General features: G+C 41.4%; 1 protein-coding gene across 2 annotated transcripts in view; it reads right to left on the bottom strand.

Annotated features, from left to right (window-relative positions):
* Positions 1-22,217, bottom strand: part of HIBADH (3-hydroxyisobutyrate dehydrogenase) — a 166,387-nt gene that overhangs the window by 103,050 nt on the left and 41,120 nt on the right. For both annotated transcript variants that reach the window (XM_038739813.1, XM_038739822.1), the window contains exons 3-4: positions 22,086-22,195; positions 17,418-17,539 (exon numbers count right to left, since the gene is read on the bottom strand). In XM_038739813.1, the coding sequence (XP_038595741.1) occupies positions 17,418-17,539; positions 22,086-22,195 (232 nt within the window). The remainder of the gene's footprint in view (positions 1-17,417; positions 17,540-22,085; positions 22,196-22,217) is intronic.

The following is a 22,217-nucleotide window of genomic DNA, read 5'->3' on the forward strand; positions in this document are numbered from 1 at the left end:
AATTAATACTACTCTTTTAAAGCAAAGCACGGATGCAAGTTTTGCTATAGCTTCTTTTTAACACTGAATGCAATATTTTAATTACATTGTATCATGGCTATTGAGAGGGCACTTTGTTCAAAATATAACGGAAAAATGGAGTGTGTGGACTTCAAAGTGGGCGGGCAGACATTTCCTTTGAAAACATATAGATGTCCTAAAGCAAGCTATACATATTACTAATTCTAGGTCTTACAGAAGTAGCAATGCTACAAGATGAGATGCATTTCATAAAATTTTTATAAATCATCAGAGCAAGGCATTAAAACATTTCCCTGAATGGTGAATAGATTAAAAAATGGATAAAGTCAACAGAATCTAAGCTGAACCTTACTTATTTTGACAGCACATTGACTACAAAGTCAGAAACCACACAACAGATCATACAGAAAGTATCACTTACACCAGAAAAACTGTACAGCATTAAATGAAACACTAATCATAAACCCCCTCCCCGCAGGAGTCTAGAACATAATTCTTCTATTAAAAAATTGATAATTGCCTTTCAAACCTTCCAAGAGTAGAAAACTGACTTTTTAAATATATTATCGCTCTCTTATATTTATTTTATTTTGTTAGTATGTTTGGTTTTGTTCTCTGTCTCCCCCTTCTAGACTGTGAGCCTGCTGTTGAGTAGGGACTGTCTCTATGTGTTGCCGACTTGTACTTCCCAAGCGCTTAGTACAGTGCTCTGCACACAGTAAGTGCTCAATAAATATGATTGATTGATTGATTATAATGAGTTGAATTCAAGAGATCATAAAGACTCCCGCCCACATTCGGTCCAGGAAACTCCATGGATTTACTTTCAGAGAAAACAGCTTTTAAGACACGAACATGAACTACTTAATGAATCTGAAAGTCGGACTCATGAAAAGACCAACTTACGCCTCTCACGGTTTTGGGGGCATTTTTAAAATATACCGTTACACTTGATTTTGTTAGTATGTTTGGTTTCGTTCTCTGTCTCCCCCTTTTAGACTGCGACCCCACTGTTGGGTAGGGACTGTCTCTATATGTTGCCAACTTGTACTTCCCAAGCGCTTAGTACAGTCCTCTGCACACAGTAAGCGCTCAATACGACTGATTGATTGATTGTTGATGCCATTTTAAAGACAACTAGACATGTTCAGCAAAAACTTTCTAAATACGGTTTGTCCTACAGTATATAGAATACTAATCCACTAGAGAACACTAATCACTTTTCAAATGCTCGGCTAATGTGACCCAAAAAGAATGCGGACGCTCCCCGAGTTTTCATCATTTCAGTTACTTTCATTTTACTGACTTTTCCTGCTTAAAAAGACAAGATTAAAACATTTCTCAAGCCTGAAGATAGTCCATGCTAATTTAACCTTATTTGAGACTGCTATTTAACATGGGAACATATTCAAACCAAACTGAAAGGTTGAGGTTTTTGTAATTACATCTAGAATTTTAAAATGCACTGTTTAATCTTTTCCAAACTCCTTCACCGACGGTCGCTTGCATGTTTGGTTACGATGCCATCTGGTGGCACAGAAAACCACCAAACTGAACCGAAATACACAAATATATAAAATGCTCCATAAACTGCCCCTCGGTTAGCGCCTCACACTCCCACCGCGCAAAACACACAATCTCTTCGCTTAGCTATAACATCAAGGAATGCTTCTTGAAAATATTTCCCCCTGTTTACTTGCAAAACAACGTTGAGTTCGTCGGAATCTCACAAATCAGCAATCGTCATCATCAATCGTATGTATTGAGCGCTTACTGTGTGCAGAGCACTGTACTAAGCGCTTGGGAAGTACAAGTTGGCAACATATAGAGACAGTCCCTACCCAACAGGGGGTTCACAGTCTAAAAGACAAATCCACTCAGAAAGTACTTTAAAATCTAGAAAAAATGAATTCATTAAGAGAAAAACGGATTTCAGACTCCTAACGATAAAAAACCCAGAAAGTGCGCACAAATTTTTGGTTTCAAGAGGATGAAACGCTCCTGACACCCCTACCCCCTCAAAAAAAAAAAAAAAATGGGGAGGGGAATCATTTGCTTTGTAAAATTACACTGTATAATTAATTCCATGGTAAGAATGTTTTTACGGTGTGTTTTGGTGACCTTTTATTACCATCAAGTTCACAATGCTGGTGGGCTGCCTTTTAATCCCTCCGCAGACAAAGGCCCTAAATAAACACAGATCCCTTCCTGGGAAAAAGTCCACTCTGGTTAAATGGTAAGGAAATGAGTAAATCATTAGTAATCTTTAAAGCCAAAGCTATAAACTCAAGTTACCTTAAGTTAAAATGAAAGTGTCCTGCAAGAGTTTCAAAGTTCTGTCACAGATAGAAATCTCCAGCTCTTGACTCCAGACTAGGCGCCAGCTGATAAACAAACAATTTAAGTCAAGAGCTGGAGAATTCCCAGCTTTTTCATTTAATGACTTTGGCCAAGAGTATTTATTACCTCCAGTTTTATTCTCACTTAGCTCTAAGAGGAAATTTAAACTCATCATTATCTTAAAGCCCCATATGGAGAGCAGTCAACTCACCTGATAGGGCTCCCAATATTCTGCACCAGATTGAGTCCCCACTAGGAGTGATGGCACAGCATAAACTAATTAACTATCGTTTTAGGTTGACTTTTTAACAACTAATTTTGTTCAATATGGTTTACATTCCCAGTTGGGGCAGTAACAATTCCAAAAAGTTTAAAGTTGACAGTTTCCAGTCCACCCTACCAGTTAAAATAGAAAGGGACGATCGATGGTACCACGAACAAAAATTACTCGGTGTTGCTCAAGAATGCTCAAGTGGGAAGTTTTATACCACAGATCTGATTCCCGCCCCTCCCCATTTTGACTCCTGGTCACCTGCAGATATAGGCCTGGACAGATGATCTTCTAGAATCCAGAAATAAGGTTGGCAAATAAATCTATTCCCACCGGGCAGATCTGGAGTCAAGGAAACCAAATTCATACGCGAATATTTAGGACAGGGTTTTACCCCACATACACAGGAGCCACAGGAATTGGCGATTGCTCGAGAACAGACCCAGGTTGGGAGGAGGTTTGATGCTCTAAGTCAAGAACATCTCCTCAAAACACTCAGCATTTCAGGGTTCAGCTTTAATCTTTACTGCATTAACAGTCGCCACTGTCACATTCCCTCTTACCATGCTCAGATTTTGGCCAAGTGAAACAGCCACCACAGAAGACGCGCGGAGCCCCAAAATCTCAAGAGTGTTGCCACAGTCTCTAGAGATTCTAGGTAAGGTGAGAGAACCATGCAGAATTTAAGCAATAATATCAATTAAACGCCATAAAACCAAAAATGATCATAAATTTTCCCAATTCTTTTATGGATAGTTTTATTATGAATGATTTCAGGCATCAGGCATTTTATTGATAATAATAATAACGGTATTTCTAGACTGTGAGCCCGCTGTTGGGTAGGGACTGTCTCTATGTGTTGCCAACTTGTACTTCCCAAGCACTTAGTACAGTGCTCTGCACACAGTAAGTGGTCAATAAATACAACTGATTGATTGATTGATTTGTTTAAGCACTTACTATGTGCCAGGCACTGTATTAAGGTGCAGGGGTGGACACAAGCAAATCGGGTTGGACACGGCCCCTGTCCCACATGGGGCTCACAGTCTCAATCCCTATTTTACAGATGAGGTAACTGAGGCATAGAGAAGTGAAGTGACTTGCCCAAAGTCACAAAGCAGACTAGTGGCGGAGCCGGGATTAGAACCCATGACCTTCTGACTCCATGTTGCTTCTAAATATGTAACGTGGTCACATCCCCTTCAAAAAATTCTCCCAAACATGCAAATCTATATTTCCATCAATAAGTTGAAAATACTTTACAGTTTTAAGACAAACCTGATTATTTAGCTCTAATACATTATGCTGAATGAGGTAATTTAATCATTTGATTTTAGAAGCATTTTCCCACATACAGTATGAGTAAAATCAAAAGATTTCAGATTTCAGCACAAAATAACTTTTCCCCAATTTCTCAGAAACTAATCCAATGGTTAAAGATGCAATTATTTAAGAAAACGGTCAAAACTGTATTTTCTTTTCCTTTATACTATGGACTGTATGTGGAAGTAGCTGCCCATTTGAAAATCAGATAATTCCTTAATATAAAAGTGAGGACAAATGAAATGCAATTTATGATAAAAAGAAGGATTTTATGCATAGCTTGTTAAAGTATTTATTCAATGCAAAGGTCCCTAGCACTAATCTCAACCACTTAGTGGAAAGTGAGATAAACTATTATTATATCCTACTATGACAACTATTATGTATCTTCATAAAAAATACATAATGACTCAGCTGTTTTAAATCTTTAGTACTCAACACTTTTCTAAAAGGAAAATAATCCATAACCATGAAAGAAATGCCATAATTCTAATAGTTGGGGCAGTTCCCACTTAAAAGGTACTAGACTGTCAACAGAAAATGTGAGCTAAACACAAAACTTTCCCTTCAGGTCAGGTTAAGGTCATTTCAAGGCAGAGGAGAAGCTCATAATGCACTTGTCTGCCAAGTTATCTAACTTGGCAATGAACAGGGGACTGCAATTAAATCTGGATGCATTTTAATTTTCTCCAAGTTAAGTGATCCAAACTAGACAAGGACTGTAAGAAAACGTAAGGCACTTCCATTCAATGCTTCCAAGTGGCCCTAATTTGATTTGGATCAAAAATATTTGGGGGAAGCAAGAAGAAAATTTGTGGATAGCATCTTGACCCAAGCTGTAAATTTCTTAAGCGCCTTTCAAATCCACGGAGGTTGGATAAGAGCAAACTAACTGTAGACATCCTCGGGCACATGAGCTATTTATTTTATTTTGTTAGTATGTTTGGTTTTGTTCTCTGTCTCCCACTTTTAGACTGTGAGCCCACTGGTGGGTAGGGACTGTCTCTATATGTTGCCAAATTGTACTTCCCAAGCGCTTAGTACAGTGCTCTGCACACAGTAAGCGCTCAATAAATACGATTGATGATGATGATGATGATGTTGGCAAAATAATTTCATAGCTTCAGAAACTGACATCGGTAAGAAGAAAACAAATCAAACAAAAATAATTTGATAAGCATCCCCTGACTTCCTGCTTGGTCACCCCTATTCCCCCTCTTTCCCCATTCCTTCTGGCAGAGAGCCTTGTGATGGATGTGAGGAAGAGGAGGGGAGGATAATACAGGCCTAACCTGAGAAGCAGAAGGGAAGTGGCACTAGAGCTCCTAGGCATAGGAAAGCAGCCTACATTTTTTTTTTAATAGTATTAGTTAAGTGTTTACTATGTTTCATGCACTGTTCCAAGCACTGGAGTAGATGCAAGTTAATCCAACTGTCCGCATGGGGCTCACAGATTAGGGAGGAGAAAGAACAGATACTGAACCCCCCCCCCCCCACCATTTTGCAGTAGAGGAAACTGAGGCACAGGGAAGTTAACTGACTTGCCCACGGTCACGCAGCAGGCATGTGGAGGAGCTGGGAAGCAGCGTGGCTCAATAGAAAGAGCACGGGCTTGGGAGTCAGAGGTCATGGGTTCAAATCCCGGCTCTGCCAATTGTCAGCTGTATGACTTTGGGCAAGTCACTTCACTTCTCTGGGCCTCAGTTACCTCAACTGTAAAATGGGGATGAAGACTGTGAGCCCCAAGTTAGACAATCTGATCACCTTGTATCCTCCCCAGCACTTAGAACAGTGCTTTGCACATAGTAAGCGCTTAACAAATGCCATCATTATTATTATTATTATTAGAACCCAGGTCCTCGGGCTCCCAGGCCCATATTTTATCCACTAAGCCACCCTGCTTCCCATACTTGTGCACTTTTACAAATCCCACCACTGCTGCTCAGATCTGGGAAGGGGGACGGGAAAGGAGAGTTCCTTGTGGGCACCTAACGGGTCTACCAAGTCCGTCATAGTGTACTCTCCTAAGCACTTATCACAGTGCTCTGCACACAATAAGCGCTCAATGAATATGACTGATAGGAGAGAGGCCTTTCAAATCAAGGTAGCTGCTGGCCAGGCAAGGTTTCTCTGATGAAGTTGGAACGGCAACCTGGATTTAAGTTCCTACTCCCATCTTCTCAACTAGGTCACGTCTGCTCTGCTGGAATTAAAGATCATGGAATCTCACCAATTGCCGTGGACAGACAGGTCTGCAGCCAACTTCACCCTGGGAAATGGTGAGACACCTTTGCTCCATTTAGACTTACAGAAAGAGAGCTACCGGGAACAGGCAGAACATGTAGCCTTTCTACAATAGCCTTCTATCCCTTGAGCATTTCATCATCAATCGTATTTATTGAGCACTTACTATGTGCAGGGCACTGTACTAAGCGCTTGGGAAGTACAAATTGGCAACATATAGAGACAGTCCCTACCCAACAGTGGGCTCACAGTCTAAAAGGGGGAGACAGAGAACAAAACCAAACATACTAACAAAATAAAATAAATAGAATAGATATGTACAAATAAAATAAATAAATAGAGTAATAAATATGTACAAACATATATACATATATACAGGTGCTGTGGGGAAGGGAAGGAGGTAAGATGGGGGGGATGGAGAGGGGGACGAGGGGGAGAGGAAGGAAGGGGCTCAGTCTGGGAAGGCCTCCTGGAGGAGGTGAGCTCTCAGCAGGGCCTTGAAGGGAGGAAGAGAGCTAGCTTGGCGGATGGGCAGAGGGAGGGCATTCCAGGCCCGGGGCATGACGTGGGTCGGGGGTCGACGGCGGGACAGGCGAGAGCGAGGTACGGTGAGGAGATAAGCGGCGGAGGAGCGGAGGGTGCGGGCTGGGCTGGAGAAGGAGAGAAGGGAGGTGAGGTAGGAGGGGGCGAGGTGATGGACAGCCTTGAAGCCCAGGGTGAGGAGTTTCTGCCTGATGCGCAGATTGATTGGTAGCCACTGGAGGTTTTTGAGGAGGGGAGTGATATGCCCAGAGCGTTTCTGGACAAAGATAATCCGGGCAGCAGCATGAAGTATGGATTGAAGTGGAGAGAGACACGAGGATGGGAGATCAGAGAGAAGGACAATGCATGGAGTTTCAGCAGTCTAGTGTGAGTTGATGCACTGAAGGGAATAACAAGCTGTACGGAGGTCCCCATCACCATTCAACATCATTCCTCAACTGCATGTTCATTCATTCAGTCGTATTTATTGAGTGCTTACTGTGTGCAGACCACTATACTAAGCCTTTGGGAGAGCACAATACAACAATAAGCAATTTCCACAACCAGCTTAAAGTCCACAGAACCTGGTTATGGTCTACAGGATGAGCTTATGGGCTTCTGTTCCTTCAGAAGATGGGAAAATCCAAAGACAAGTGTTCAAGGAGCCCCGCAGTTCAATTTCAGCATGGACTCAAATCAGCCAATGGGTCTGTGAGCCCAGAGATCATGCTGGGCCACAGAAAATTATGGCCCAAGATGGGCTAAGTTGGGATTCCCCCCTCACTTCTTCACCTCTTCCTTTTAGGGCCTCTGAAGCACAAATGAATGGTGTTTCACACATTTACAATTTTGCCCATGAGCATCTGGAACCGGTAGTCACAACAGTCTACCAGGACTACCACACATGAGCAAATGAGCTGCACATTTGGGTCTTCATCTCACTCGACCCCAGCCCCTTCTGGTTCTAACCAGTTGCATGTTGGGCTTGGCAACTTCTGCAACCTCACAGCTCTTCTACAAGCTCTTGTTCCAAGAACAGCCCAAGCTACGCAGAATAATTTTTAACTCAAAATGGACGCTACTGGGAGATCCAGAGGAAGTCTCCGTAGGGGACATCTTCAAGGGATGCCCAACAGAAAATGTCACTGGGAGATCCAGTCATGCTTATCTCTTTGTCCCTGCTTCCCATTACCTTATAGAAAGAAAGCAGCAGAGCTCAGACCAGGGCACTCATTTGGTTCTCATTTGCCTGGAACAAAACTACTATAAGAACAAACATTTCTCAGTCTCTTCAGTACTATAATAACTGGGTTCTTCTGTAACTATTTAAAGTTTTGTAAAAAAAATTAGGACAGACACTGATGCCAGATTCAGTTTGAATTTAGACTTCAGAAAAATGTTGGCAACGGCTTCCAACATAGGCTTCCTCCATCAAATCAAATAACATTTATTGAGTATCAAATGTTCCACTAAAACAGAACTTCACCCTCGATTCCCCACCTGCGTTTTTCCATAAAACCAACTTTGTAATGGGCTGAATGGTAAACCTCTAAAAGAAAATACTTACTTTAAAATTAAGTCAATAATTAAGTTTTAGTCCACATTTTAAGAAATTTGAGGAAGTCCTTTAGAGCTTAAGGCCCAAATACAAATTCATGCTGTGTGATCTGCCCTTCTTGAAAGTTTCCCTTCACTCTTCAGACACATCCCACCCGCTAACTGTGGGGGTGCCTCGGGTTCAGTTCTGGATCCCCTTCTATTCTCCATCTACACTCACTCCCGTGGAAAACTCATTCACTCCCATGGCTTCAACTACCATCTCTCTACAGATGATACCCAAATCTAGATCATCATCATCATCATCAATTGTATTTATTGAGCGCTTACTATGTGCAGAGCACTGTACTAAGCGCTTGGGAAGTACAAATTGGCAACATATAGAGACAGTCCCTACCCAACAGTGGGCTCACAGTCTAAAAGGGGTAGACAGAGAACAAAACCAAACATACTAACAAAATAAAATAGAATAGATATGTAGAAATAAATTAGAGTAAAAAAATATGTACAAACATATATACATATATATGTATATCTTGGCATTTCTTTTTATGAAATCTTATCTTTCAATCTACATTACCAAATCGCTTGCTGCCATCTAAGTGCTCTTGGAAAACTTCCTTGTTCTCCATCTCCAACACCGCACCCCAAACTTTCACAACACCCCTAGCCCCACAGAAACATCAACGTGGCCCGAGTCAGAAGGACCTGGGTTTTAATTCCGGCTTTTCCACATGTCTGCTCATCTCCCCCTCCCTTCTGCGTCACCAAGACTCGCTCCCTTTGCTCTCCCGCCCTCCCCACCCTACAGCACTTTCGTATGTACATATATATTATTAATTATAGTATTTACTACGCACTATGTGTGAAGCACTGTTATAAACGCTGGGGGGATACAAGGTGATCAGGTTGTCCACGTGGGGCTCACAGTCTTCATCCCCATTTTACAGATGAGGTAGCTGAGGCACAGAAAAGTTAAGTGGCTTGCCCAAGGTCACACAGCTAAGTGGCGGCCCCGGGATTCAAACCCATGACCTCTGAGTCCCAAGCTCGTGCTCTTTCCACTGAGCCATGCTGCTTCTCAAAATAATGACGGCATTTAAGATCTCCTTCCCTAACATCTCTCCCGGCTCACATCTCCTCCAGCCTTCAAGACATCTCTATTTGGATGTCCTCCCGTCACCTCATACGTGACAATTCCAAAACAGACCTTCTTGTCTCCCCACTCAAACCCTGTCCTCCCCCAGACTTTCCCATCACTGTAGACGGTACCACCGTCCTTCCCATCTCATAGGCCCATAACCTTGGCTTTATCCAAGAAGCAGCCTGGCTTAGTGAAAAGAGCACAGTTTTGGGAGTCAGAGATCGCAGGTTTTAATCCTGAGGAGGGAGTTATAAGAGACAACTCTGTGCCTATAGTGTTCAGGGAGACAAGGGAAAGACAAAAAGATGGAGGAAGGACCCCTTGGGTCAAAGCATTAAGAGTCTGTACGTATTGAAAGAGGTGCAATTAGAACCACTAGAACTCGAAACTTTGAATTTTCTTCTCAAACATCTGATTACTCTTAAATGCTTGGGGAAAAATTCATAGTGGCTATAATTTAGAAGCATTTTTGTTAGTGCATCATAATTAATAGTAAAACACAGCAAATTTATGTTCTTCACACACTATAATAGACATATAGAAGAAACTAAGAGCTTTGAAGCCTGAAATTAATACATCTTAGAATCACCCCAATTTTTACCTCTATATCTGAAATCAGAATTCAAGTTATTGGTTAGAGGAGCTTAATACGTTCATTGTGATCATGATTTTTAGAATTGGGATTTCTGCTGAGATCTCAAAATGAGTTACATTGACCACACATGATATTTTTACTCGAATTGCAAATCAGTTACAAGTCACCTATTATTATGGACATTAGAGCAGTCACAATGTAAAACAGGAAGATACATCATTCTGCATGTGTGCGTCACCACTTAAAACATGAAGATTACAATTTTCCTTCATTTTTAAGTACCTTTAATACACATAAATGTTTATAGAACGCCACAAAGCATCAGACGACACCCCAAATAAATTTATTTTTCCTCACCCAAGCATAGCCAAACTGAAGAAGAATTTGCTCTTCAACAGAAATAGCATGTTTCAGCCTGAAGCCAAGTCAAACTGCCAAGTTATAAGCCTCTCTAAGAAATAGTCGAAATGGAAATACCAACAAATCCTTAACTAGAATGGCCTTGTTGGGTGCCAAAGAATAAATAATTTCAGATTTTGTGGTCCTTTAACCATAAATTAGATACAGCACTGGTGAAACAGTGGGGATCTGGTCCAGTAAATAGGAAAGCTAGGACTATACACTTGATTTTTAAAAACAATCACAGTACAGATTTGACACTGGCTGAGAACCAAAGTCTTTTAAGAGGCTTTCGAAGAGAATTAAACAAGCACACCAGGTTGTGAATTTTTCACAGCTTGTTAAATAGAAACTGCTTAATAAGGCTTGCTGCCTACTACTCAATATGTTAAGGAAAAAGTTACTAAAAATGAATCCAGCCAACTACAGTATAATTTGCCTTTCTTAGAGAGAAATACCATATACACAAGGACAATTATTCAATTCTGACATTAACATTTACTGAATATACTACTGTACAGCAAATACACAGGCATTCCATATTCAGGAGAGAGAGACCTATGGTAGCCAGAGATGCCATTCTAGAACTGCTTGCTTCTGCCAAACTGTAAACTCTTTGAGGGCAGGGATGGTGTCTACTTTTATCTACTGTATTCTTCTAAATGCTTAGGACAGTGCTCTATACATATTAAGGGTTTAATCAAAACCAATGATTGATTCAAAACCAGGACTCATGTTCACATTCTAACAGTGAAATTGGTGAGTATTTTATGTACAACCCTGGCTCTTGGAAAGGTAAGTTTTACAAAACTTCATTAATTGCAAACCTTTATTCTGGAAATGTACCATATTCCTCCAAAATCAATGCCACCTTGGACTTAACACTTTGAACTTCCTCATGCATCAGAATAAGAAGCAATTTCTCTCTCCATTGACCTTTCCCCACACCTCTAAATCAGAAAAGGGCAGAGACTGGGTCTATTCTGATCATCTTGCAATTCATCTGAGCACAAGGCCCATAATGAATGCTTAATAAACAACAAGACTGTGTCACCCTGACACCCCTCTGCAACCCCTTCCATTTATAATTGAAATTCCATGCCCCTTCTTATTTTCTCTATTTGCAGAAATCAGGTTAAATGGCTGGGAGGGCTCAATTTGAAAAGACATCAGACACCTCTCCCCTCTCTCCCTTTTGCTCTAGTTCTGTCACTCGGTGATTTGTTACTCTCTGTGTGTGTGTGTGTGTGTGTACATACACACATCATATATACATACATACACATAAATATATATATTTACATAATGTGTGTCCACTCAACTGTAAACTCGTTGTGGGCAGGGAATGTATTATTGTATTCTACAAAGTGCTCAGTATAGTGCTCTGCACACAGTAAGAGCTCAATAAATATGACTGACTGTATATGTGAATACACACACACATATATATATATATATATATGTCAAGAAAAACAACGGCTTTTCCTCTGCACTGAAAATCCCCTCTTTTGGGCCCATTCCTTTCCTATCAGCTACATACCTGCTTTTGGTTCAGAGGTAAAATGCATGGCTTTGGGACTCTGATCCCAGTTCTCCAAGTAGATGAATGTTTGTTAGGGCTGTGTCATCAATGGTAATGGGTTTTTTTTTAATATGGCATTTATTAAGCGCTTACTATGTGCAAAGCACTGTTCTAAGCGCTGGGGAGGTTACAAGGTGATCAGGTTGTCCCACGGGGGGCTCACAGTCTTAATCCCCATTTTACAGATGAGGTAGCTGGCACAGAGAAGTTAAGTGACTTGCCCAAAGTCACACAGCTGACAACTGGCAGAGCCGGGGTTTGAACCCATGCCCCCCGACTCCAAAGTCCGGGCTCTTTCCACTGAGCCAAGCTGCTTCTCTAATAATAATGGCATTTATTGAGCACTTACTACGTGCAAAGCACTGTTCTAAGCACGGGGGAGGTTACAAAGTGATCAGGTTGTCCCACGGGGGGCTCACAGTCTTAATCCCCATTTTACAGATGAGGTGACTGAGGCACAGAGAAGTGAAGTGACTTGCCTAAAGTCACACAGCTGACAATCGGCAGAGCCAGGATTTGAACCCATGACCTCTGACTCCAAAGCCCGGGCTCTTTCCACTGAGCCACTGACTGAACAATCACCTAGGGCATTTGCGAGGTGGACTGCGCACCAAGATTAACGTAATAATAATAATGGCATTTATTAAGCGCTTACTATGTGCAAAGCACTGTTCTAAGCGCTGGGGAGGTTACAAGGTGATCAGGTTGTCCCACGGGGGGCTCACAGTCTTAATCCCCATTTTACAGATGAGGTAACTGAGGCCCAGAGAACTGAAGTGACTTGCTCAAAGTCACACAGCTGACAAGTGGCGACAACGTAAGCAGCAAAGGCACCATTTGCTAGCAACACCACTTCCTACTGGGTTATACAGCTACGGCCCAGCAGTGGCATCACACTTGTTATTACTTTGATCAAAATGGGCTCCCATGCATAAAAGAAAAAGCACAGGCATTTTACATCCATTGCACTTCATGCAACAGTGGGAACACAAAAAGAGGGAGCGTGAACCGTGCTGCACAAACCACTAGCAGTCATCAAATTCCTCTTGGCAAGTTCTTGGACCTGAAGTCTCAGGGCCAAGGTTCATCCAACACTTCTGCCTGAAGACCCCAGAATTATAAGATAAAGGGATATTCTCTCAAGTATTCTTTCTCATCATCATCATCATCAATCGTATTTATTGAGCGCTTACTATGTGCAGAGCACTGTACTAAGCGCTTGGGAAGTACAAATTGGCAACATGTAGAGACCTTTCTGCTCCTCTTCTGGCATGGAGCGAAGGGAGGCAGCCCAGTGACACTCTTACACTTAATGAAGTTTATTTCTTGTATTATACACTGACTGGAGGTAAGTAGCTTCAATACAAGAAAACAAACCTCATTTCAAAAGTCCCATATCGGGATCCTATCTTGCCATCTGACGCTGAGGATAGCCCGTAGACGATGTTGATAGGACTGCACAAGGAGTCGGATGGGTCGCTCACGTTGGGCCCAGGTCTTACAGCTGTAGGGGAAGCCGGACAGCACTATAGTTCAGTGGACTTTTAGTTTGGCAAGACCCTTGGATAACACAGCTGACACAATGGATTTTACAGTCTTTCAAAGGATGTGTTAGCCATCTTAATTCGTTTTCTACTTCCTTGTCTATTGTATCTTTGGTCAGTAGGACCTCACCTCATACTTGACAATTCCTAAACAGACCTTCTTGTCTCCCCACTCAAACCCTGTCCAGTCTGGTTTTTATATGTCAAGTTATCCAGTTTCCACCATGTCCCTTGGGACACTATTCTACAATCCAATGAACCTGATATTCAAGGGTGTTGATCCTTCGCATGAATTTCCCATTTCCAAAATTTATCACTTTAACTACTCCCTCATTACTCTAGCCAATCTAAATCCTCCCAGGATTTTTACCAATTCATTAGCTGATGATAAGCTAAGCAAATTTCTAATGATCCAATATACAGAATGTAGTAGCCATTTTCAATTAGGAATCAACAAGGAGGAGAACACACGATTTGTAATGCCAGAGTCTGAGCCAAGCTGTATATCCTGTAGCCTAGCTCAATTCTGCGAACAGCAAACACCATGGGATATGAATTTAAAGAACTCGCTTTCTACTTTCACGGCTTCTGCCTTGTTGGAAGGTGCTGGTGAAAGGTTACTGTCAGTAACAGTCATTATCCCACAGAGACTGTAAGAGTGAGGTACTCGGGGGTATGGATGAGCCTTCAGTAAGTTAGGGTGGGAGCAAGAAGTACAGTGAAATGTATGCCTGAAAGCATAGGAAAATGCTCCGGGACGGATTCTTCAGAAAGTGCAGAGAGAAATTTAAAAGTTACCCAGAAAAAAAAATATCTGCTGATTTCTGTTGCTGGCATTCACACTTGATTTACACCTTCCAAGAGCTCAAGAGTCTACTATTCAAGAAAGCATCTGGTACACCAAGGTATGTGTTTCCTAATCTATTTCTCCCAGGAGTTAACCTAGTTAGGACCCAATTCCAAATAGGCAGACTCCAACAGGGGTGGACATGGGTGGGTGGAGGGGGGGAAATTTGCTCAAATCACACTTCTTCCAAGTACTCAGTCAGAGCAGACATTTTAGAAGGGCTTCAGACCAGAACTGTAACCTTTACATAGCTCTAAGAAGCAATCCTTTGTGACTGTACGCCAAAAGGATCCCAAAGCCAGAGAGCAGTGACTGGCAGCGAAGTGTCCCTTCAGTCCAAATAATTCTGGGCATGGCCATTGCTCTTATACCAGGAAATTCTGGGCCCTTGAGGCAAGTTAAATATTAGAATATTTTTTTAATCTGCGTTTTTGCCTGTGGGGGAAAGATACTGGCAAAAATACAAATTACACGTAACTTCTAGATGGCAGATTTTGCTCCAACATACTCTATCAACTTCATACTCTATCAAATTCAACTTCATACTCTATCAATTCAATCAACTTCCAATTAGCAGATGATTATCCCAGTTTCATAATAATAATGATAGCAGTTTCATAATAATAATAATAATAATGGCATTTATTAAGCGCTTACTATGTGCAAAGCACTGTTCTAAGTGCTGGGGAGGTTACAAGATGATCAGGTTGTCCCACGCTCACAGTCTTCACCCCCATTTTACAGATGAGGTAACTGAGGCCCAGAGAAGTGAAGTGACTTGCCCAAAGTCACACAGCTCACAAGTGGCGGAGCCGAGATTTGAACCCACGACCTCTGACTCCAAAGCCCGGGCTCTTTCCACTGAGCCATGCTGCTTCTTCTTAATCAATCGTATTTATTGAGCACTGACTGCGTGCTGAGCACTGTACTACGTGCTTGGGAGAGTACACTTGAGTACAGGGACATGATCTCTGCCCTCAAGGACTTTATAATCTATTGGCTCAAAGCTGTATTCAGCAAAATTTCAAATTGTTAATTAAAACGGGGATTAAAACCGATGAGAACAAGGGATGTGCTGGTGGCTGAATTGGAGAGTGAGGGGGGAAGTTTGAGAAGCACAAATTCATTTACTTCCAAATGGCCATTCTATTAGGCACCAAACAAAGGGATACTGTCCTCCATCAGTGGTTCAACATCGGCGGCATTTCCTTAGCCATTTCTGCGCGCGGTGCGCTGTACTAAGAGCTTGGGAGAGTACAATATAACAGAGTTGGCAGTACTAACAGTGTTTATTAAGGGCTTAATGTGTGCAGAACAATCAATCAATCAATCAATCGTATTTATTGAGCGCTTACTATGTGCAGAGCACTGTACTAAGCGCTTGGGAAGTACAAATTGGCATCACATAGAGACAGTCCCTACCCAACAGTGGGCTCACAGTCTAAAAGGGGGAGACAGAGAACAGAACCAAACATACCAACAAAATAAAATAAGTAGGATAGAAATGTACAAGTAAAATAAATAAATAAATAAATAAATAGAGTAATAAATATGTACAACCATATATACATATATACAGGTGCTGTGGGGAAGGGAAGGAGGTAAGACGGGGGGATGGAGAACACTGTAATAATCTCTGGAAACGAGTACACAACAGGGAATTAGACACGTACTCTGTCCCTCGAGGGGCTCACAATTGGTGTCGGACACATTTCCGTCCCAAGAGCTTACAGTCCATAAGGCTCCTTGGCTTGGAGTCACCTACAGTGCCACGGCAGAGTGGTACAGGAGTGTTCAGGTTTGGCTTAATGGACCAAGAGCAACTGCTCAGGGCCCCTAGAAATATAGTACCTGGATCATTTGCCCCATTGCTCCAATGAAAATCCTGCCCTTTCCTCTCACACTGGCAACAGGATGCTTTTAAGCACAGTGCAATGATTGTCATCCTCAACATATGTCCTAATTTTCAAGAACACAGCCGTCTAATATCCTTAGGCTTCCCACTGATTCATTCAATCGTATTTATTGAGCGCTTACTGTGTGCAGAGCACTGTACAAAGCGCTGATAGCCATGACGGACCTCTCACCCATGAATTAATGCAAATTCTTCCTGAATTGTTTTTCATTTACTGTAACATCAGTCCACTTAGTTTCATATACTTTACAAATTGTCCGGAAAAAAAAGTAAAAGGTCTCCACAATTTGTTTCAACATTATTCATTATTTCATTATTTCTACATTATTTCTACATTATTCATTATTCAGAAGCAGCGTGGCTCAGTGGAAAGAGCCCGGGCTTCGGAGTCAGAGGTCATGGGTTCAAATCCCGGCTCCGCCAACTGTCAGCTGTGTGACTCTGGGCAAGTCACTTCACTTCTCTGTGCCTCAGTTACCTCATCTGTAAAATGGGGATTAAAACTGTGAGCCCCCCCGTGGGACAACCTGATCACCTTGTAACCTCCCCAGCGCTTAGAACAGTACTTTGCACATAGTAAGCGCTCAATAAATGCTATCATTATTATTATTATTATATCTTTGTCCTATTTTACAGACTGGATTGGCCAGATTTCACAGTTCCTTCTTTGGATCTGCAAAATCAAAATGTGCAGGACTTGGGTTCAAATTCAACAGGACAAAAATAACGGTTACCCTTACATGAACTTCAGTAATTTCTAAGCCCATGAAACAATGTTGATAACTAATTCTTTGCAACAGCTCATTTTAAGAAAAGTATGCAGCCCTACAATAGACGTAAACCTGAATCTAACTTATTCCAAAGTCAAAATAATAGAGTTTAAATGGTCAGAAAACAGAAAAATCAACCACAATTAAGTGGTTGACAAGGGGGTTTAATTAAATATAAAAATCAAAATTATTAAAATGATATAGAATTTAGTTTTGTCAATTGTTATGCTTCATTTTATCATTTAAAAGGCAGAAAAGGCCTGATGCGAGTAACGGCCTTTAAACACAATGGTATTAGTAGAAAAGCACACACAGTATGTACATGTTTTTAGCTATCACTTACCACCAGAAACAGGAGCATCCATGAAAACTGCTCCCATTTTTTCAGCTTCCTTAGCTAGTTCCTTTGAAACTGCAGGATCAATGGTACTGGAATCTATTAACAATGAACCTTTCTTCACTTTCCTACGTAAATTGAAAAAAAATTTGTAGTTAGGCACTCTCAACAGACTCTGCAAGCACTAGGCATATGGGATTGATACCATGCCAAGACAACCCAGCCTATAAATTGCTACATGTATCAAGGAGGTCTTTAGTTCAATCTTAAAATCATACTACAACTAGCTAGTCCCAGAATTAACTATGCCACCACCACAGTCTTTTCAACCAAATCAGCAAAAACACATTCACTTTCAACTAAACAAAAAGATTTCAATGAAGGCAGCCCACAGTCCAATTAATGTAGGGAAATCCAGAAAGCAGATACAGTACTCAAAACACATGCTGAATTTAGACAGTAATTCTACCATATTCACGTGCCGTTTAACAGGATAACAATTCTTATGGCTCAGTCTTTTGAAAATGGTTTCTTTGTACTGAATATCCGCACGCAGGATTTCTCAAGTCTATATGCTTCTAGACTGTGAGCCCGTTGTTGGGAAGGGACCGTCTCTATATGTTGCCGATTTGTCCTTTCCAAGCGCTTAGTATACTGCTCTGCACACAGTAAGCGCTCAACAAATACAACTGAATGAATATGCAATTTCCTCAAGAAGAAAGCTTATCTGCTGTATAGTAGCAACCTCCTTTGATTTTCCATTTTGACTTGTTTGAAATAATAGAGACAAAACCCAAAACAACTGAAGGGCAAAGTGATATCCATAGGAGAGTGTTAATTTTAGAGGAAAATTTGTGCCTAATTTATCGTTCATGTATTTACATAAAGTTGGGAAAAGAAAGGGGTTCTTTCTTTCCAAGCACTATATTTCACACCACCAGTTAAATATTTTTACCCTCAAGAAAGGTGCACTGCACAGAACAAAATTAAAAGGTTTCACTATTTTATCATAGGTAATCATAGTTATGACAGAAAGGAAAGGTTAACCCATGTAACTGAGTTGTTACCGAAAAAGAATTTCATTCATTCATTCAATTGTATTTATTGAGTGCTTACTGTGTGCAGAGTACTGTATTAAGCGCTTGGGAAGTACAAGTTGGCAACATATAGAGGCGGTCCCTACCCAACAATGGGCTCATAGTCTAGAAGGGGGAGACAGCCAACAAAACACATTAAGAAAATAAAATAAATAGAATAGTAAATATGTACAAGTAAAATAGAGTAATAAATCTGTACAAACATATATACAGGTGCTGTGGGGAGGGGAAGGAGGTGGGGTGGGGGGGAGAGGGAGAGGAAGGAGGGGGCTCAGTCTGGGAAGGCCTCCTGGAGGAGGTGAGCTCTCAGTAGGATGATACAAGTCCACAGAGAAAGACTGAATTCTCTGTATATTCTTTCCCAGAGCTAAGTACAGTGCACTGCATGCACTAAGCACTTAATAAATTCTATGACTAATATCATGAAAATGGTTTGAACAGGAAAATATTTCATACACTGCCTAATAAACACAATTTTAAAACTATGAATTTCAATTAAGATAATATACTTAAAAGTGTTCACGTCACTAGTCACAGTAGTAAGAAAATGGCATGCCCTTGAATAATGATTTCTGCACAGCTTTCTTCAGTTCTTGGTTTAATTCATGCCAAAATGATAGGAATAAATCAACTGTAAGATATGTAAAACAATCACTTCTAGAAAAAAAACACTGGAAAAATAATTGGTTATAAAATCTCTCCATTTTGGTACTTCACACCATATATATATATATATATATATATAGAGAGAGAGAGAGAGAGAGAGAGAGAGAGAGAGAGAGAGAGAGAGAGGTTTATCTATCTATAGATAGATCAATCAATTGTATTTATTGAGCGCTTACTGTGTACAGAGCACTGTATTAAGCGATTGATAGATAGACAGACAGATAGCTATAGATAGATAGATATAGATAGATATAGATAGATATAAAACCTTCCCCTTTTTGCTCCAATAACAGTAGGAACACTGTACAAATGTTATTTCTGTAAGCATCAGCACTGACTCTCACTTGTCCACAAATGCTAATAGGAGAGCAGCATGAGGTAAGAAACAGGAACAAAATCCCATCAATTTAAAGAATAGAGTTGGGGTACGTAGTAGAAGAAAAGCAATCCTAGGCAAAAGAAGAATGATGACAACGTGACTGCAATGACTTCTTGAGAAAGCCCATCTCCAATTAGGATTTTCCTGCTTCTCTTACTGTAATCAAATAATACCCTGGCACCACTATCACTGATTCCTTTATACAGGTAGCAGAGGAGATTATGAATCACGAGTAGGTCTACCCATGAAGCAGCACGGTGTATCGGATAAAGCCCGGGCGTGGGTCCGAAGGTCATGGGTTCTAATCCCAGCTCCGCCACTTGCCTGCTGTGTGGCCTTGGGCAAGGCACTTCTCTGTGCCCGTTACCTCATCCATAAAATTGGGATTAAGACTGTGAGCCCCACTTGGGGCAACCTGATTACCTTGAATCTACCCCAGCACTTAGAACAGTGCTTGGCACATAGTAAGTGCTTAACAAATACCATAATTATTATTATTAATAATGATGACGATAATAACAATAATAATGACGGTAATAATAAAAATAATAAAAGCCCCTCTGCTGTATCATCTGAGCTGGCTAGGGGTCTGGGACACAGGAAATTTCCAGCCTAGGTAACATGTCAAGTCCCTTTCTGCCTCCCATTACGCCCAGTTAAAAGTTGTCCCTCTCCCACCTCCCGAATCTTAATATGTCTTACCTTTCCTTAATATGCCTTTTCTTTCCCTACTGCACATCTCACTGCCTGATGAGGGTGAGAAATGTAACCCTAGCCTTCCTCTTACCACCTGAGGTTAACTTCCCACAGGGTAAAGGAGACAAAGGGGATGGGTGTGTTGCCCTTTGATAAGGACCTTATTACCCAGAAGGGGACCCAGAAGGGAACCAAGAATTTCCAATCTTTTGTGATACACAGACCATGCAATTCTCATTAAGAATTTTGCAAACCCAGGGCCCCTAGATACCTCCTGGACTCTGAGCTCCACTCCAGGAACTGGCAGGAATTTCAAGGTGGGGGAAAGGGCCTAAATCAGAAGCACTGAGGGAAGCAGCATGGCCTGGCTGAAAGAGTACAGGCCTGGAACCCAGAGGACCTGGGTTCTAATCCCAGCCCTTCTACTTGCCTGCTGTGGGACCCTGGGAAAGTCACTTAACTTCTTTATGCCTCAGTTTCCTCATCTGTAAAATGGGGAGCAATACCATTTAATGGTATTTGTTAAGCACCTATTATGATAACAGTAATAATAATGATAGTATTTGTTAAGCACTGACAATGTGCCAGGCACTATTCTTAGCGCTAGGGGAATACAAGGTAATCAGGTTGTCCCACGTGGGGTTCACAGTCTTAATCCCCACTTTACAGATGAGGTAACTGAGGCCCAGAGAAGCCCAAAGTCACACAGCTCACAAGTGGAGGAGCCGGGATTAGAACCCATGACCTCTGACTCCCAAGCCTGTGCTCTTTCCACTGAGCCACGCTGTGCCAGGCACTGTACTAAATGCTGGGGTAGATACAGGCTAATCATGTTGGACACACTCCATGTCCCATACGGGGCTCACAGTCTTAATCCCCATTTTATAGGTGAGGTAGCTGAGTCACAGAGAAGTGAAGTGACTTGCCCAAGGTCATACAGCAGACAAGTGGAGGACCTTCTGACCCCTAAGTATGTGCTCTATCCACCAGACCAGACCAGTTCTCCCTCCAACAGACTGCAAGTCCCATGAGGGATACAGACCGTGCCCAACCAATCTTGCATCTACACTTAGTTCAGTGCTTGGCACATAGTAAATGCTTAACAAATATTATTATTATTACAAACTATTAATAAAGCTGGAAACTACAATAAGTCCTCCAAGCAGGGACAAAAACCACCGCCACACTAGCAGACTGATAAAGGTGCAGCAGCAGATAATGGCCTGTTGTGGGCAGGGATTGCCTCTCTTCATTGCTGTATTGTACTTTCCAAGCGCTTAGTATAGTCCTCTGCACACAGTAAGCGCTCAATAAATACGAATGAATGAATGAAAAATGCTGGCCCACTAAATTTCTTGAAGGAACTTCCTCATTTCATCTAGTCTAGTTCCTAGCACAGTTCCATGCCTCCGAGGGGCGTTCAATAAATAAGTACTGTCAAAGAGGACACTGTCAAGAGTTAATTTCATCTCTCATAGGAGCTTTTCTTGGAAGACTGGGATGGAGTTAATTCTCTATTGCAAGTGGTAGTGAGCACACTGGGAAAACAGTTTGTTAAACACATGGCTAGTAGTTCAAAAGGGTTTTAACTGAAGTTACTGAAGCTCAGTTAATAACGGAAGCAGAATATATACATTAAGAAAATGGGGCGTAAAGGAAGAGTGCTGCCACATCTTTGGCTTTGAAAAAAAAAGTAATCATTCTTACATAGTGCGAAGAGCTACAAAAATTCCCTTGAAGAAACAGAAAAAAACATGAGCATGATTCTAACAGATGTGGAATTTTGAAGCTACAGCACCACAACAGGAAATTATCCACCACTGAGCAAATACCTACTTCAGAACTCCAGTTGGTCCTGTATACGCTTCTATTGCATTGAGGCTGGAGGGCAGCATTGTAATAATTCTGTCTGCTCTCTCTGCTACATCTGCTGGTGAAGCCATTACCTATAAAAATAAAATTCAAGAA

Source organism: Tachyglossus aculeatus, chromosome 2, assembly GCF_015852505.1.
Source record: "Tachyglossus aculeatus isolate mTacAcu1 chromosome 2, mTacAcu1.pri, whole genome shotgun sequence".
Classification (NCBI taxonomy): domain Eukaryota; kingdom Metazoa; phylum Chordata; class Mammalia; order Monotremata; family Tachyglossidae; genus Tachyglossus; species Tachyglossus aculeatus.